The 19,302-nt window shown below is 42.2% G+C and overlaps 2 protein-coding genes and 1 long non-coding RNA gene across 3 annotated transcripts in view; all 3 read right to left on the reverse strand.

Moving 5' to 3' along the window:
* Window positions 1-2,488: 2,488 nt before the first annotated feature.
* Window positions 2,489-3,660, reverse strand: LOC141770158 (natterin-3-like; the record flags this gene model as incomplete). Its single annotated transcript, XM_074639817.1, has 1 exon — window positions 2,489-3,660. A coding segment is annotated over one exon (963 nt), but the record flags the coding sequence as incomplete, so codon positions are not given.
* Window positions 3,661-5,278: 1,618 nt separating this feature from the next.
* The window catches only part of LOC141769980 (uncharacterized), a 195,931-nt gene continuing 181,907 nt past the window's right edge, over window positions 5,279-19,302 (reverse strand). The window contains exon 3 of the long non-coding RNA XR_012594363.1: window positions 5,279-5,574. This is a non-coding gene — a long non-coding RNA (uncharacterized LOC141769980). The remainder of the gene's footprint in view (window positions 5,575-19,302) is intronic.
* Window positions 14,466-17,533, reverse strand: LOC141769964 (natterin-3-like). The gene is made up of 3 exons (XM_074639517.1): window positions 17,509-17,533; window positions 16,763-16,856; window positions 14,466-15,665 (listed from the first exon to the last, which is right to left on the reverse strand). Exons 2-3 carry the CDS (start codon window positions 16,854-16,856, stop codon window positions 14,578-14,580), a joined length of 1,182 nt encoding a protein of 393 aa, XP_074495618.1. The 5' UTR covers window positions 17,509-17,533; the 3' UTR covers window positions 14,466-14,577.

Consider the following 19,302-nt stretch of genomic DNA (forward strand, 5'->3'; position numbering starts at 1 on the left):
TATTTCAAACTTAGTGTAAAGCAGACAGTGTGCTGATGTTTCAGCATACCTGCTCAATAGATCAGTAAGTTTTCATTCAGTGCCATCTACTGGATTTATTTGATATTTCAGCTGCTTCATGAGCATCTGCAGAGATTAGTTAAATGGAGATACATTACTACAAAACTCACTCACTTAACCTGAAGAGCTGTGGCTGACAACTAACTGAGTAACTTTGTCCAATTTTTCTAAAAATATAGAAATAATTCTAAGTTATAAAGCAAATAGAAACCTGTTTTATTCCCTAACACTGTATATTATCATAGGCGTCATACCTTTTTAACACAGCTTCTTTATTTGTAACACTTTTTGATGCCATATGTATTTAGCCCCAAAACTGACAAAAGGCAGAAAAATATTATGAAATTAGTTAAATTTATTTATTTTATTTTATATTTGATGAGATTTTTTTGTATTGTCTATCAACTGATTGCAGGTAGAATTAAAAGTACAAAGCATTTCTTTTTACACTCAGTTTTTAATAATTTAATTAACATTAGATTAATATTATTTTATATAAAATCAATCAACTGTAATTTTAATTTTCTGATAACATATTTTTCTGCTATTTCAAATTCAGATGAAGACATGAAGGGAGTTTTTACTGACGAGCTTCATTCTATGATGTTCAATCCCATTATGCTTCATGCAAACGTCTACTTGCTGCAGCCCGCCATGAACATTTGGATCCTTGCACACCAAACTTTTGATAGCATTCGGATGATCCAGCACTAATACTTCACTCACTATAAGAAAAATCTGCAAAGTTTCATTTGATATATGCAGCAAGTAGGCAGATGGCCAGTTGGGCAACTTAAAATGTGTTATTTACATTATTATTGCCTTCCCCTAAAATACTAACATTCATTTCCTAATTATGCAGCAGAACTGGTTACATACCTGTTACATAACTTTCCACTACCCAGACCAGCTCCATAAAAAGGTGCTCTTCTTAATGTTTTTTTTTTGTGGAATAACAATAAAATGATGTCTCATCATCTTAAATTTGTATGTTCACACTTCAACCAGACAATAGAACTGCAAGAGAGACTCAATAACCTGTTACTATCCAACTCTGCAAGTGAAACTTGACTGTGACACAGATTTAGTTTACATGTCAGTTTATTTTATAACTTTTGTAACTATATAACAATGAAATATGAAATGTGTTATTTTCATACTGTTATGGCATACAGCCTAGTATAACAGGTTCCCCCTTCCAGTGTGGATAAGGCACTGGAAAACGGCTGTTCTGCAACCTCTGACCTAGGTTTCGAATGGACCTCCAAAAATCTACAAGTAGACCGTCTCAGCCTGCTCAGGGAGGCAGGAGTTCAGCAAGGCTTAAAAACACCAGCTGCTGATGTATTGCTAATTTCAGGTCTACATTTTAGTAGGCTACAGAAATGTGTATGCAATAGGTGTTGGGAGACTGGAAGTACTCTTGGAGTTTTTAAGGTCCATCCTGGAGGAGGAACCCTATGTCGGTTGGGAGCCTCGCTCGGTTATGAAGGGCAGCTTCAGGACCCTGGCCCCATCACCCCTAATTTGGATGCCAATCTAACACGTAATGTACACCAAAACACACAACTATGTTTAAGCCTTGATATTATAAGTAACATAAAACACAACTCAACCAGTAGAACATCAAACAATCCAAGCTAACCCCGTTTAGCAAGTCAAGACAAAGTGAACAGCACAACTTTAACCTTAGCAAGTATTCAGCTTTGCTATTGTAATTCATAACAATTACATTTTAACTGCCAGCCTATCCCAGAGGAAGGGCTCTCTTACCTTACCTTAAGGACACCAAGCAGACACCCTCAGAGATGAGCAAGACAGGACTTTGGTTGGAATGTACAGAATACAATCCAGTTTTATTGGTTTTTAAAGATAATATGAAGATTAAAGGTTACATGAATTGAATGATACAAAAAGGAACCAAAACACCCAGTAAGATCTCAAAAGCTTCAAAATGCCCGAAAGAAAAAGTCAAAAATCTCCTCAGAGTCAAAAAAAGCCTCCTATAATCTGTTGTCTCCCCTTATTTATACTTTTTTACTCCAGATCCATGAATGGTTAACAACCTAAACATCAACAAACTATTAGACACGTAACACCTTTAAGAAAAAAGCCTTTCTTACATATTTTTACCAACCAGTGAATATTAAAGCACACAGGATTACATATTGAAGAATGAAAGAAAATCAACTACTTGTTATCACTATTAAATGAGCACAAAGACATATGGGATTATATATGTGGAATAAAATCTTATCTGAGACTAAATCACTCTAAGCTCAATAGAAGAAAAGAAATCATACCGATTCACCAGTTTCACAACAATGTTTCCAAGTATTTCTGTAATTCTCAATTGGTTAGTCAATTAAAGTCAATTAATTAATTAATTGGTTAAACTCTGAATTAGGGTAGGTTTTGGGGGGGGGGGGGTGTCTTGGACATTATAGGTGATACCTCAACAATACATTTGTTGCCTGGTAAACAATTTGTTGAAAAACTGAAGAAATAGTTAAATGCCAAATTAAAGCAAAAATAAAACTTATTTTTTTTTAGGTTTTCATTACGGGTATCCAACATTCAATATGTCAGGTACTGTAACTCATGGAGCCTCTTCCATTATTCTTTCAGGGACAGGGCCTACAGAGATTGACAGGGCTCCACCACAGCCAAGACTTCTCCCACTTGGACGCCTTTGTAGGTCCCGGTGATGGACGTCCACTTGATGTCCCCGTTCCTGTAGGTGCGTTTGAGGCGTGCAGTGTAAGGGATGTCTGCCCCGTACTTATGCGCCACCATATTGACTTTGCAGGAGTGGTGTGGTGGGACTTTGCACTCAACAGCAACAGAGTGGGTGGTTGACTTTTTATGAGTGGTCCCCTTCGAGAACTGGAGGGTTATCTCCACGCTATACCCAACAGTTGCAGAGGCAATATCTGGGATTCCGGTAGTGATGCTAGTCGTGACGCCCGCTGTTATGGAAAAGCTGGTGTCCCACCTTTGCTCTTCTTCTGTTGCCTCTGAGAGGGTGGCTGTCTGTGTCACTGGATGGTCGCTTTTGTTGATGACTGTAGAATTTTTCAAGTTCTCTGGAGGATACTTAATGATATTAAGATTATCAGTTTTATACTTGACATCAGAAATGTGCTCGCTGATTATATCTGAGTTAAAGGTCAGAACCTGGTAGTTCTTGTACCAATACTCTTTACCTCCCCAGGGATAGAAGAAGGCCTCATTTTTAACATGCACCTTCCCAAGACCATACTCGTTCTTCCCAACATACATGTCATTGGGAAAGGTGTATACTGCATTTGCAGGCACTGAACCGTAGGAGCCATTCTTCCACTTCAAAGACTCAAAGTCGTCTTTGTTCACCAGGATCTGAAATTGGGAGACACGATGCTCTTTGTCTCCATAGGCGTAGTGGCAGTAAGAATCCAGGGAAGGGCAGAAGAAGCCGGCCTCAATCCCATGTTTGGCAACGTAGTCGGTGCGTTGTTCGTATCCGTTGTAGATTGAAACGGCTCCGTCGGGAATAGAGCCGTTAAAGGTCTCCCATTTCAGGTTGGTTTCTTCAAGGGTCACTTTGAGAAAGCACAGATAGGAACAATGTTAAGTATAAACCAAATGACATCACTAATAAATCGATGTATTCCCAAAGCTTTTTGAAAATAGACAAGCTTGGAATGAATGCTTTATAGGGCAAAACAAAAACTGGCCAATGGAGAGTGAAGAGCAAAACATTTATCTCAAAATTATTTTTAAATCACTCATCAAATTGTCATGAATTTTAGAAGAAGCCAAACTGACCATAGCTTAACCCCTCGCCCAAACAGTGATTGTCCAATCATAGCTTAGCAACCGTAACTAGGCATGGAGGTCTGTCAAGCTCTGGATTTCTACATATGTTGAAGCGCTGTGCATACACCGTAAAACTCATTTAAAGAGTTCGGAAAAAGTGTTAGGAATGGACTCAACTGTGTGTTCAACTGCTCTAACATAAGCTGCAATGTTTAGCATTAGGGGTGTAACGGTGATACGTTTTTACAATGATGCGTTATTATAATTTTCCATGATTCCGATACGATATTGGCTCATATAGAGCAATACGATATGGTACGATTCAATTCAATGACTTGAAATCGACACAATACCTTTTTTGCCAAAAATTCTATCAGTGTGAAATAAATAGCTGATACTGCACAATGCAGGTCAGGATTCCTCAAAGTTTTTCTTGTAAGGGAATCAGGGATAAATTAATTATGGATATAAACAAGTAAACACAACGATTAATGGCAAATACATAAAACTCATACAAAAGGAAGTGCAATATTTAACAAAAGATGTAATCAAATTCAAGTTAAATGATGTTCTCATTTTCAAAGCAAAAGGTAACAAAAAATAAAATGCAACCAACTTCTCCAGGTCGAATGAACAGTGGTTTAACCTAGCCATCGTGCGCACACACGTTCATGCGCTCACACAATGGCTAACATGGTGCACCTGTAGTGCATTAGAGCATAGGGTGGGATGAAAAAGAAGGCATTATTATAGGGGGGTGCATTAGCGGCTGTGACAATTATGACTTACTGTATCACATTCATTACTTTCTCCCCCTTTAATCACAGGGCTCTCCCCCTCATGACGCACTGACAGTTTGGGAGTCCTGTAGAGAGTTTCTCTCAGAGGAAGCATATTGTTGTCTGGGACTACATACATTAATTTTCAACTTTAGTTTTGACCCTGAACCATTTTGATCACATCATGTTGCTCGGCTCAGCCTCAGGCTATTATAATTAAATTGTGGAGCTCAGACATTTTGTCCAGGATGGAGACACCGGGTGAAAGACTGACATGAACGGCCGGTCCTGAGGGAGTTATGAGAGGAGTGAATTGCCTGTTGATGCGCAGAAGGAACTGTGTATAATTAATCAAAACAACACGTTTGACGTGCTCATAAGCACGGAGGACTCTGTGGTTCAAAACTGCACAAAATGTAACCAGCGGATCAGACGTTTCTGTGCGTAATTGTTGCCAGACAACATCACTATATAGTTAAAGACAGCAGCGGTGCGCTGTGCTGGCTCTTATCTCGTGCGCATAAATTAATTAATGAGTGGAACATGATAAACGTCTATGTAAGCATAATATTGTTATTTTGATTGTGGTGAAAACCGGGACAATTAGTTAGTGACTGTTGAAAACCGGGACATGCGACTGTTTGACCGATATTTGTCTGGACTCGTGACACCTAACTTGAAACCGGGACAGTCCCAGACAATCCGAGACGTCTGGTCACCGTAGTTTAAGCACCTGCTTCTGTTCTCCTTTTCAATATAAATGGTAGAGCAATAATACTGGTGTCTCAGTAGGTGCATGGAAAGATTGGTCGTGTTGCCGTTTTATTTATCTGGACTTTGCATATTCTGCAAACAGCGGGCGATTTATCAAGGACATCTCCCTTTAAGCAAAAGTCAAAATGTTTCCACACACTCAACCTTAAACCAGGTGTAGCACCTGAGAGATATATCATTTTTTTATATCTATTTCTAGTTACATTTATCTAATATGTCATTCAGTAATATGCTGTGATATTCAGTCTTTTGTTTAAATATGTATAATTACACTCGCCAGCAGGGGGCAGGGTGAAACTCTCAGCGGTAAATGACTACCAGCGAAGAAGAAGAAGTTTCTGTTGTTAGACGGGGCCCTTGTTCGGTGAAGTGCGTGTGCCCGGTGCTGCATCGACAGCTAGTTTGGTTTTGCCAGTTCTGCCGGTGAATTAATAAAAGTTGAACTCTCTCTTCTACACCAAACCGTGTGTGTGAGTGGTGTAACAATTTGGAGTTCCCACCGAGATGAGTATGGATATTATTTCACGGCGAAGGACTTTAACTCTGGAAGAACACGGTGACGTTGGACACGTGTGAGAGCAGCAGAGCAACTAAGTGAGCTAACGTTAGCTACAGAGAACAGTTGAAGTCTAGCTAACACGACGCCGTCTCGTTTTATTGTTTTTCAAGTGTTGACGAGTCAAAAGTACTTTAAACAAGATGTCGGAGCACCGAGAAGAGTTTCTGTCAGACATAGAAACTAGATTGTTTGGACTGACTGTGAAAGAACTGCACAGAGTTTATGAGTACTGCAACATTACTGGCAAAGACTCTGAGGACATTAAGAACAAAACCCACCGTGCAATGGTGAAGCACATTGTGGAGTTTTGTGAACGTGAGGACTTTCTGGAGAGGGAAGATGAAGGCATGTCTGTGCTTTTGGAACTGAATGATGTACTGGAAGCTCTGCCAGAGGACCCGGCGGAGACCGACGTCGCGGGAGCGGCGCTACTCTTCTCTTCACCTGCAGCCGACGAGGAGGAGGAGGAGGAGGAGGAGGAGGCGGAGGCGGCTCGCTCCGCACAGCCTGCGTCGGGACGCCGGCAGGGAGACCGCGCACCGCTCATACCGGCGCCGAAGCAGCGGGTCGCCCGGGAGACAGCGCGGGACGAGGGGACGCAAAGCAGAGGCAGAGACTCCATCAGCAACAGCTTTCTGGCTTCCAATGGATTCAGAAAGGACTTCAGGATAAATGGACATGTTGGTGAGTCAACATCAAGAGACACTTTGAGCTTTAGCAGCCTTGAACACCAGATTGAAAGTGGTCTAAGGAAGGGCTTTCCAGAAGAGGAAATTATGGAGGCTGTCATACGTGCTGTGAATCCTGGCTTGAAACTGAGGAGCTATTTAGAGGGGAAAATGGATCTCACCCTAGCCACTCTCAGACAAATATTAGGAACACACTATGCAGAAAAGGATGCAACAGTACTGTACCAACAACTGACAAAAGCTGTACAGGGACCTGGTGAAACTGCACTTGATTTTCTGGTCCGAGTACTTGACCTGCAGCAAAAGATCCTGTTTGCATCTGAACGTTCCCAGTCTGGCCTGAAATATAACAAAGAGCTAGTTCATAGCCAATGTTCTCAGTCCATCATGACAGGCTTGTCAAATGATAACATAAGAGCAGAAATGAGGATTTATCTGCAGGATGGGAACAGTAGTGATGAGCTGCTCCTTCAAAAAATGCAGATAGCACAGTTTTATGAAAATGAGAGAGCCCAAAAGATTAAAGCTACAAATAAAGCCACTCATAAAGCAAGTCTGAGCACAGTAGAGAGGAGTGAGGATGAAAATGACCCTTTGACAACCCCAGTCTCGGCTAAAGCTAACAAACCGATTAAAGACAACTCCTTATTTACAAAGATGGAGGAGAGCAACACAGCAATAAGGGAGCTGACCGGTCAAGTAGCATCCCTTGTGCAAACTGTCCAGCGGGGAAGAAATACTGTTGATGACGGCCATACCAAAGCTCCAGCTGATGCTTTTAAGAGGCTAAGGAGACAATGTGTAGCATGTCAGCAGGACAAAAAGGACTGCAATCATTGTTTTAAGTGCGGCAGTGACACACATTGGGCAAGAGGGTGCAGAGTAGGGGAAAGACAGAAGCCGTCGGGAAACTACCAGAGGTTGTGATGGAGGGACGTGCCATGACCTCGGAATTAAAGTCCCAAAATCACCCAAAGCGGAACCCTCAAACAGAGCCTGTAACTCTGTGCGCAGTGAAGGGGGAAAGAAAAAAACTGCCCTCTCATCACCCATCAGCACCTTTAAAGTCAAATGTGAACCTTAAAGGAGACCAACCCTCTCACTCACACAACCCTTGTACAAAACGCAAGCAAGTAGCACAACTGGTAGGCAAAAAGTGTCTTGTCTGGTGCAGAATGAACAGTGTCAAGACTCAAGCCCTGTGGGACACAGGAGCACAAGTGTCCATCATGAGTGAGACATGGAAGTCACAAAACTTACCTGATGCAAGAATCCGTCCCATCAGTGACCTGCTAAGTGATGATGAACTGCTGGACTTAAGGGCTGCAAATGGCACAGAAATACCCTTTCAGGGATGGGTCCCAGTTAGTTTCAGTCTGTGTGATCCTAAAGCTAAAGCAGCAAGATCTGATGAGATACTAGTTCCAGTACTAGTGAGCAGGGACATAGTGCAGAGGCCCATAATAGGATTTAATGCCATTGAGGAGATGTTGATAAACAGAGAGGACCAGGTTCAGTCTAGTGAAAGAGTAGCTTTGCTCAGAAATTCACTCAGACTAGGGTCAGTAAAGGCAGAAACATTGCTTAACCTCATTCAGGGAGCTACAAATGAGAATGTTACTTACCCTGTCCTCACAGGACGCACATCTGTTGTAGTTCCAAGGGGGGAAATAAAGTGTATTACCTGTCCTGTCAAAACCAATCTCAAAGTGAAAACTGAAATGCTCTTTGAACCTGAGGAGAACTTGTCATTGGATGAAGGCCTCAAAATCACCTGTCAACTGATAAATGTTTCCTGTTCCTCACGTAAAGTGAACATTTATGTGAGAAATACCACGCAACATGACATCACAATGCCAAGTAAAGCTGTGATAGGAAGCATGCAGAGAATAACAGACTGTTACCCAGTGTACTCAGAAGAACACCAGGTTAATTCTGTAGTTGTTGAAAATTCTCAGGCTCCACCATGCTCCACCACAGAATCATCTCAAGATGATCCCCAGGACAAACTGCTGGATCCACCTGTCAAGGTAGACCACTTGACCAGTGAACAACAAGCGGTGGTCAAACAAATGCTCAGGGAGGAATCGGGAGCATTTGCCAGACACAAAGATGATGTAGGTTACATTAAAAACTTAAAAATGGACATTAAGCTAACTGATGAGATCCCAGTAGCCAGAACATATAATGCCATACCTCGCCCATTGTATGAGGAGGTAAAGAACCACATCCAGGACTTGTTAAGTAAAGGCTTCATCCGCAAATCCACCTCCCCATATGCTGCTTCAGTGGTCTGCGTGAGGAAAAAAGATGGGAGCCTAAGGCTTTGTATTGACTACAGGGGTCTTAACAAAAAGACAATCCCGGACAGGCACCCCATACCACGCATACAGGAGATACTTGATGGCCTTGGTGGAAATGCTTGGTTCAGCGTGCTGGACCAAGGCAAAGCTTATCATCAAGGGAGTGTCAGTGAGGACTCAAAGAAATTCACAGCCTTCTCAACCCCATGGGGGCTGTACGAATGGAACAGGATTCCATTTGGCCTCACAAACGCACCTTCAGCTTTCCAGCGCAGTATGGAAGAGAGCCTGGAAGGTCTCAGAGACAAAATATGTATTCCATACTTGGATGATGTCTTGGTTTACAGTAAAACATTCACACAGCATGTTGAGGATGTGAGGTCTGTCCTCAAACAACAGCAAGCTTGGGGAATTAAGCTGAGGCCAGACAAATGTGACCTATTCAAAAATGAGGTACGCTATGTTGGAAGAGTGATTTCAGCTGAAGGCTACAAGATGGACAGTAAAGAAATCGCAGCTGTGCAAGCGCTTAAGACAAAACCCCCTACAAACATTAAAGAGTTGCGCAAACTTCTGGGTTTCCTGGGGTACTATAGAAGCTATGTGCAGGATTTCTCTCGTCATGCAAAATGCCTGTATGAACTACTCTCAACAGATGTAACCCCAAGTCCTAAGTCAAAGCCCACCTTTCGGTTAGCAGGGGCAGGACAGCTCCCCCCACATCAGAAAATAGTGTGGAGTGACACTCACCAGAAAGCCTTGAACTATCTAGTTGATGTCCTGACTAACCCACCTGTAATAGCTTATCCAAGGTTTGAAGATCCCTTCATTCTCCATGTTGATGCTTCAGAACAAGGACTGGGAGGAGTCTTGTACCAGAGGCAGGAAGGCAAACTCAGAGTTATTGGGTACGGCTCACGAACATTGACACCAGCAGAAAAAAACTACCACTTACATTCAGGGAAGCTTGAGTTTTTAGCGCTCAAGTGGGCTGTTACAGACCGGTTTAGGGATTATTTGTTTTATGCCCCCTCAGTAACAGTATACAGTGATAACAACCCTGTTACTTATGTTTTGAGCACAGCTAAACTGAATGCGACCGGACATCGCTGGGTGTGTGAGCTTGCCGACTTCAACATAACACTGAAGTACCGTCCAGGAAAAACAAATACAGATGCAGATTTCCTGTCCCGCACACCTGTGAGTATGGACTCTTATATGAGCGAGTGCACAGAGCAGTGCTCCCCTGAAGTTTTAAGTGTAATATTCAATGCAACACAAAAACAACACGAAGTGGACTGGGTGTCAGCCATTACATGCAGCCCACATGTTCAGGAGTTAGCTGCAGATAATCAGCCAGACATAAAAGTAACACAGCAAGAGTTACTACAGGCACAGCTGCAAGATCCTGTCATATCCCATGTACTCCAGTCGAAAAGGTCCAGGGAAAAACCGGACAAGAGGATCATGCATATGGAAGCAGCAAAAACTAAGCAACTGCTACGTGAATGGAAAAGACTGTATGTTTCTCAAGAGGGTCTGCTGAAGCGCAAAACGGCGACCTGTAATCAAATTGTGCTTCCAGAAAAATACAAAGAGCTTGTGTACAAGTACCTTCACTGTGAAATGGGGACACTTGGGGGTAGAACGTGTCTTACACCTTGCTAGGCAGAGGTTTTATTGGCCTGGGATGCAAAAAGACATTGAGTTTTTTATAACCCAAGTTTGTAAGTGCAACATCCAGAAAAAACCTGCCATGCATAGCAGAGCCCCTATGTGTCATGTACCTGCAACAGCACCGTTCGAAATGGTTTCTATAGACTATGTTCACCTTGAAAAAAGCAGGGGAGGGTATGAGTATATTTTAGTGATTATTGACAACTTCACTAAGTTTGCACAAGCCTACCCAACCCGTAACAAATCAGGCAAAACAGCAGCAGAAAAGATCTTCAATGATTTTTCTCTCAAATTCGGTTTCCCTGCTAAAATACATCACGATCAAGGCAAAGAATTTGAGAACCACCTATTCAGACGCCTGCAAAAATACTCTGGCATGACCAACTCAAAAACAACTCCCTATCATCCACAAGGGAACCCAGCTGAAAGATTTAATCGCACCTTGTTGTCAATGCTGCGGACCTTGGATGAGGAGAAAAAGGGGAATTGGAGTGACTATGTGAGTAAAGTCGTACATGCTTACAACTGCACAACCAGTGAAGCAACTGGATATTCTCCTTTCTACTTGCTTTTTGGCAGAAATCCCCGTTTGCCTATTGACTTGATCTTTGGAATAAATGATGAGGAAGGATGTAATTCACACCAGGAATATGCTCAAAAATGGCAGCAGCAGATGAAAGAAGCATATGACATTGCATCAAAAACCATCCAAAAGACTACAGCAAGAGGAAAAACGTATTATGACCAAAAGAGACAAAGTTCAGTGCTTTCTCCAGGAGACAGGGTCCTTGTGAGAAATATGTCAGAGCGTGGCGGACCAGGAAAACTGCGCTCATATTGGGAGGATCAAATACACATTGTGGTCTCTCAAAAGGGGAAAGACAGCCCAGTCTATGAGGTAAAATCTGAACGTGGCACAGGGAGAGGCAGAATCCTCCATCGCAACATGTTAATGCCATGTAATGCTTTGCCACTTCAGGAACCAGCTCAAAGCACTGTGAGAGGACAAAATCCTCATACTCAACAAAGAAAGCGACACAAAGAGAATACACCAAATGAGACATCAGAGGACTCAGAGAGTTCAGATGAGGAGGAATATTACTGGGCTCATAGACTGAGGCACCATCACCATCAGCCTGCAGAGCAAAATGTTGCACCTCCCATTACTCCTGAAACAGTACCTCAGCCTGAACTTGACGCTGAAGCGGAGGAGTTCAGAATGGATGCTCCAGTGCAAATGCTTGTGGACAATGACTTTACCGGAGATGTCCCAGCTGGACATGACACTCAAGAGGTCGCAGAAACTGTTCAGTCTGAAGACCTGCCCAGCGAACAGGAGTCAGAGCCTTCTGACACACAGCCACGCAGGTCACAGAGGGAAAGACGACCGAAAGAGACATTGACCTATGAATCATTAGGTCAGCCTACTCGTCGTGTGGTGGGGCTTCACACTAACCCGCTGTATGTAAATGCACTGGTACCAGTATATGGACAATACAGTGTGCCCTGGCTACCTCCACCGATGTTTGGAACACAACTGGTTTATCCTGCTCTTGTTCCCGCAGGATATTACTGAAAGACTGCTAATGGGTTCATTATGGACTGTTGCAGATTATTCTGGAAGAACAGATACAGTAACATGGACTGTTTGTGAACTGAGTAGTTACTGTCCAGTATGGATGTCATGGGACAAGGAGGACTGAGATAAACAAAGTATACAGAAGAAAAGAGTCTGAAAGTAATGTGAAGTTATCTACTGTGATTTAATTGTTGTTTACACTTACCTGGTTTAAACAAAAAGAGAAAAAAAGATGCATTTAGTAAATTGCTTATATTTTCAAAACGTTACTCATATGGGATATGCAACTGAAAAGAAGTTTAGTCATAAACTATATAGTTTGGATTAAGATATGGCATATTTAAGTAATGCATATGGAATGTTTTTGGTACATGTGTGTATGATGTGAAGTGTATAGCGAAGTGACAGAAATGTTTTGTTCAAAGTATCAATTTAGTACTGTATATTGTTACAACTGCTCAGAGTTAAGACTATTCTTAAGTTTAAACACTGTGGTGTTATTTAAGAGCAGAGTGTGCTGAGATCACATGGTATACAATAGTAATGTACACTTAAGGTAAAATCTGTTCAAATGCACTGAAGAACATTTACGTCTTGCTAACTTTCAGTGAAAGCCATTGCCATTATATGACATGTTAAATGTAAAGTGTTGTCTTAATGACGTAGTTGTATTGGTATTACATCCTATAGTCAGAGTTGCACTGAAATTGAATGCTAATGTTGAGGACAACATTCATTTGGCAGGGGAGGATTGTAGCACCTGAGAGATATATCATTTTTATATCTATTCCTAGTTACATTTATCTAATATGTCATTCAGTAATATGCTGTGATATTCAGTCTTTTGTTTAAATATGTATAATTACACCCGCCAGCAGGGGGCAGGGTGAAACTCTCAGCGGTAAATGGCTACCAGCGAAGAAGAAGAAGTTTCTGTTGTTAGACGGAGCCCTTGTTCTGTGAAGTGCGTGTGCCCGGTGCTGCATCGACAGCTAGTTTTGTTTTGCCAGTTCTGCCGGTGAATTAATAAAAGTGAACTCTCTCTTCTACACCAAACCGTGTGTGTGAGTGGTGTAACACTAACATACTGATGTTAAGCAGGTTTATAATTTTCACCATCTTAGGTCAGCGTGTTAGCATGCAAACATTAGCTTATTAGCTCAAGTACAGCTGAGGCCAATGGGAATATCATTTGTTTTGCAGATATTTGGTTATTAACCAAAGTATTGGACACATTATTATTTTGATGATGTTGGTGCGAGTCAGAAAATCCGATAGTTATTGAGATATTTTAGTCAGGACCATTCGACCAATATTGCCATCCCTCTTGAGAATGAAACATGCAATGAAATGTATTAAGAACCATATTCATGCCATCAGTTATGCTTCCATACTTGGAAAGAATACAAATGGAAAATTATATAAAATAATAAATAAATAAATTATCATAATATTTTGCAGGTTTCATTGCAAGTTAATCCAAAGACTGCAATAGTTTGAGCAATCCCTGCAGACATTCAAACTTGCTGAATATTCTTTTAGAAATGGAAAGCAAACTGCACAACTGTACCTTCCACTGGAGAATATACAAGGAAGTGTAAAAAAATACCTACAAAAACATTAGGAAAAGAATCCACCCACTGCTGGGAATCCATCCCCCTTTTATTATTTATTCACCTTTCATTTCTTTTTTTTTATTATGCATTTCTTTTCTTACTCTTTTTCATGTTTTTGTTTCATCCCTGCAACTACATTTGTATTTTATTTGCAAACGCCTACCCTCGTACGTCTTTTATCACTCTCCTTTTATCTTAGCGTTCTATGACATTGGTTAATATGTTTGGTTTGTCAGTGGGAAAAATAAGAAGTTTCAATACAAAAACTTCTGCACACTTCTTGCATGCATTATTTATTTAGTATGGAAAATGTCTATCTGCAAAGTAACCAGTAACTCCAGTAATAATTGTATTCAGGAAAACGGTACAATATCGTGCTCTGAGCTGTAGTTTAGACAAAGTTAAAAGTCTCCCAAATTAGAAATGCTCAAGTGAATTTGAAAACTTTTACATACAGTAAGAACTGAGGAAATGTACTTAATTGCTCTGAAGTTTGTGTATGTTGTGAATCTGAATTCATAAAATGGTAAAATGTGAAGAGAATGGAAGTGTTTAAGTGCCACAAGATTTTATTTTTAAATGCATTTTCAACATCGAAAGTTTTCTTTTAGACACAAAATGACACAAAAGATATTTCCCATTTACCACACAACACGTGTATGGCATTATTTTTATTGTGACATAATTTGCCTTCAATATTAGGTGTTCAAAAAATATGTTTTGGTGTGTTTTCCTTCAGTCTTTCAGGGGCATGGCAGGGCGTCAGGTACGGGTTCACAGCGGTCCACCACGGCCCGGACTTCTCCGATCTGGACTCCGTCGTAGGTCCCAGCGATGGACGTCCACTGGGTCTCTCCGTTGCGGTAGGTGCGGCTGAGGCGAGCCGTGTAGGGGATGTCGGCTTTGATCTTGCGTCCCTCCATACGGACTCTGCAGGAGTGGTTCGGCGGGACGCTGAGCTCCACGGACACGGAGTGGCTGAGCGACTCCACCATGGTGGTTCCCCTGGAGAACTGCAGCGTCTTCTCACCGCTCAGCTCGATGCCCCCGGAGCCGATGAAGGGGATTTTAGCCGTGATGCTGCCGGTGATGCCCAGCATGGTGGCTCGGCCGATGTTCCAGGTGGTCTCCACCTCTGTGGTCTTGGAGATGGTGACCGTCTTCGTTACCGTCTGGCACTCGTTGTTGGTGACCCCGGAGATGCGCATGGTCTCCGGAGGATACTGGAAGATGGCGACATCATCGATGGCGTACTTGACGTCAGAGATTTGCTGGGTGTAGGCATCCCTGTTGATGGTCAGGACCTGGTAACTCTTGTACCAATACTCATCACCTTCCCAAGGCAGGAAGAAAGCTTCAAACTGGGGAACAACCTTGCCGAGACCGTACTTGTTTTTCCCAACGTAGATGCCAACACCTGGGCAGGTCCTGACTGAATATTGTGGCACTGAACCGTAGGAGCCCTCCTTCCACTCCAGGAACTCAAAGTTGTCTTTGTTGGCCAGGATCTCGAACTCGGGGGCGTAGTACTCTCGGTCTCCGTAGGGGTAGCGGCAGTAGGGGCCCAGGCTGGGGTTGTAGAAGCCGGCCTCGCACTTGAACTTGCAGACGTAGTCAGTGCGCTCGGTGTAGCCGTTGTAGATTGCGGCAGCTCCGTTGGGCAAAGAGCCGTTCCATGTCAGCCACTCCAGGTTAACATTGTCACTGAACATGAAGGAGGAAGGTAGATCCTGCTGCTGCTCCAGGTCAGCTGGAGTCAGAGGACCCGACACCGCATTGTTACCAGTCGGTTCAGGCACCCGACCCTCCAGCTCTAGGTTCAGTAAGGAAGCTGTGTGAAAGAGACAGACAGAAAGTTTACTTATTTAAAAGGTACTATATGTAACAATTTACATGTATTAATTGCTTTGTAGTGCCAATGTGTGAACAGATTGTAATGTAACTTAAAAACTGAGACCTTACCCATCTTTCTCGGTTGCCTATAACCGCCTGTGGACTGATTTCTATGTAAGGGACTCGGGATAGTTTTACTTTTTAACCTTAGCTGATGAAGTCATTTGCAAATGGCAAGCTATTTGGTATCATGGAGATTGGACATTACAGATAGGAACAGTGATATATGATTGTAATGTATTGTCACGTCACTGGTTTGGCTGATGCCTAGGATGATCGCTCGCGCCTACGTAGTGCGAGCACGTACACAAGCAACAGGATGCCGAGTGCAGTTCAATTAATGGTCACGGGTGTCATTAACAGCAAGGATTTTCTGAAAGTTACATATAGTACCTTTAACCACATAATGAATAATTCATAGTATTAGCTTAGCACGAGTCAGAGGACTTGACACCAGGGACCAGACTGTCTGGAAAGTCTGGAAAACATATACTTCAGAATAGATATAGTCTGCGTGGTTAAGGTCCTGACACACCAAGCCGACGGTCGGCTGGCGGACAGTTTGGGGCCGTTGGCGAGCGTCCGACGGCCTAGTTTTTTCACTGTGTCCCGCACCGTCTGCTCTTGTCTGAGATTTTTTGGCCAATTCAGCATGTTGAATTGGCGGCGCCTGTCGGTTAGTGAAATTACTCTGATTGGCGGTTCAGCTTAAACGAATCAGGGCTGTCCTCGGTCTTCCGGTTTTGAATGACAAATATGGACTACTGTGACCTGCTGGTGTGTAGAGTTGTTTCCTCTCTGCAGGCGCAGAACGTACGTTGTCGTCAGGTGTCGTCTTTGCTGTGTGTTCGAGTGCAACTTTTTGGCCAAGACAAAGGCAACATGAGGCGACCCCACGGGTGGCCTTCGACGCGGCTAGTTCTTTGATGTCAACTTGGTGTGTCCCCACTTTTAGGTATATACTACAAGTGTAACGCAATGCTACTGTTTGAATCTGTTAATGTCACAAAAGGATGAAATATATAAAATGTTTACCTTTTCTGTGCTGTGAGCTCTTCCTCATGATGTCCTGCAGACTGGCTGAGGACAGAGCCAGCAGGGCCGGCAGCAACAACACTGACAGCTTCATCTGGAGATGAAACACAAAATGTTATCTCTTCCAGTTGGTCTTGAAAAATGATCTGAAGTTTACACATTAGAGTGGAACACTAGAGACAAAACCACCGAAATACCAAATGGGTCCAAATCTTTTGGGATACAATCAATATTTTGGAATTGCAGGAATGATCTCTTAAAATTTACGGCGGAAAGGCGGGACTCAGGGAAAAACTTGCAATTACAAATCTGTCTGCTACTTCAGCCATGGATTTATCAACACACAGTTGTTGCTGTTATTTCAGAGCCATAGCCGGGGCCATAGATTCAATCTGACTGATGTTTCAGAGCCAATCAACAACATTTTTCTTTACTTAATCCAGACATGCATTTTGTTCTCCAAGATAAGAACTAATTTCATCACACAAAATAAATAAACACGACAAAGAACATGCCATGACATAAGCATCACGTATAAATCCAAAAGCAGTATTTTTTCATATAAGGGAAAAAAAACGAAAACGAAAAAGCGGTAATAATCGACTACAATTGATTGAATATGAAAATATTAAATTATATAAGAGTACGAAAACCAGTTAATACAGATTGATTACTAGAGACTATTGCCACTTGATCATGATCACGTCTGATTGACTGGAGGTGAAAAGAGACTGAACAGCACTCACCCTGACAGTCGCTCCCCACTGAGTCCACACAGCCAGTCACCTCCAGGTTTATACGTACCGGTTTATGGCTGAACCATAAAGCAGAGAAAGTTCACACATGACGCTTGAGCGCCAATGTGTGAGCGGCGAGCCAACGCCGATTTGGAAAATCAGTTCTAAAGTCATGTAGTGTGAACTAGGCATTGGGAAACAACACATTCTCCCATTGACAGGTAATGGAAAACAGCTTTTGTGACATTAGAAAGTAGCCAAGTCAAATATGATCCAGTGGGGATTTTCTTTTAAAAAAACAAAACGAAAATAAGAAAACCACAAATATATACATAGTTCACATGAACAATGAGGACTTTTTTTTCTTAATTTACAGGTGCTATTGGTTTTAAATAAACCAGGGAGTGTATCTTTAAAATAAGGGAATTGTGTGGGTAAGGTAGCTGGTTTGAATCCCCAAACTGGTGTGTCAGGTGTGTCAATGAGCAAGGCATTTTAGCCGCAACTGCTCCCGTCGAGCTGAGAGCATTCAAGTCTCTGGATTGCACCAATTGATATTACTGATCAGCTTCCAGATGTCGTAGTTTTATGAACAAGATTTGCACTTTTCTCTATAATTTACAACAACGGTGCCGTCGCGTTCGTGCTGATCTCAGGACCCGTTGTAAAACGAGATGCAGGATAAGATGTAGGATTATTAACGAGTAAAGAAAAACACGCTGATAAGGCAGTAACTTATCAGTTACCTCGGCCCTCCAAACTATCACGCTGTATCAATGACCTTCAGTGTATCAGATATAGTCATTAAAAGTGTCATCTGTCCTTCCAAACTACATCTAATAAACTTTGAGAAATCTCCTCAACACGACCACAATAAAGATTTAATCAGCGTGATCATGCTTCACATTCAGCGAGCCAAGCTGGACCCGAGCTTCTTCATGGAGGATTGCGACTGTAGTCAGCAACTTCAATACTGATTATTTTGACAATATAACCTACTACTGATTACGAGCTTTTTCTGGAGCCTTCAGACGGCTCTCATGGTCTTCATCATTGGATTGAGTTTGCTCAGTCGTCATGGAGACTGCTCAGTTGTCATCATGTGACCCAAGATGAAACTTTTATATTGATTTCTTAGCAAGAAATAATTTTACTTTCACACAAGTTGAAGTATAAGAATATTATTTGTGAGTATTTCTACATTTAAATTGACATGCGTGGATAAACTTTAGGTATGTAATGTGTAATATAAACATATGATCCTGTTTACCCTTTATTAGTTTATTCAAGTGTGCTATTAGTATACTTATTTCAACTTGGAGTATATTTTCAGTTTACCTTTTATGTACTTATCAAAAATATACTTAAGTATACTTAGCTTATACAGACAAGTGTACAGAAGATTATAAGTATACTTGGCTTATACTTAATCTTTTTATTGAGATATACTTAAAGGGACAGTTTGTAACTTTCTAAGTGTACAAATGTACCGGGTCGGCACACATGCGCGCTCGCATATGCGCGGTCGCGTGTGGCCGGCGTCCCTGCTCCTTTGCCTACTTGCCTTCACTCAGACAGAGTGCGCGTTCTCGCGTACTCGCTCCACCTCTAGACGTGAACGCGCGCTCACTCCACACTGCAGAAGAGTTAGTTTAGCTCTGAGAATATCTAGTGAATGTACAGTGGACGTTTGTGCAGAAATAAATGCTGCAGCTCCTCCAGACCAACAGAGGTTTCCCGTGTCTTGTGACTTGACGAAGCTCTGCAGAGAGAAACGTTATCGTCTCGTTACCGACCGGGTGC

The sequence above is a fragment of the Sebastes fasciatus genome, chromosome 6, assembly GCF_043250625.1.
Source record: "Sebastes fasciatus isolate fSebFas1 chromosome 6, fSebFas1.pri, whole genome shotgun sequence".
In the NCBI taxonomy this organism is placed as follows: domain Eukaryota; kingdom Metazoa; phylum Chordata; class Actinopteri; order Perciformes; family Sebastidae; genus Sebastes; species Sebastes fasciatus.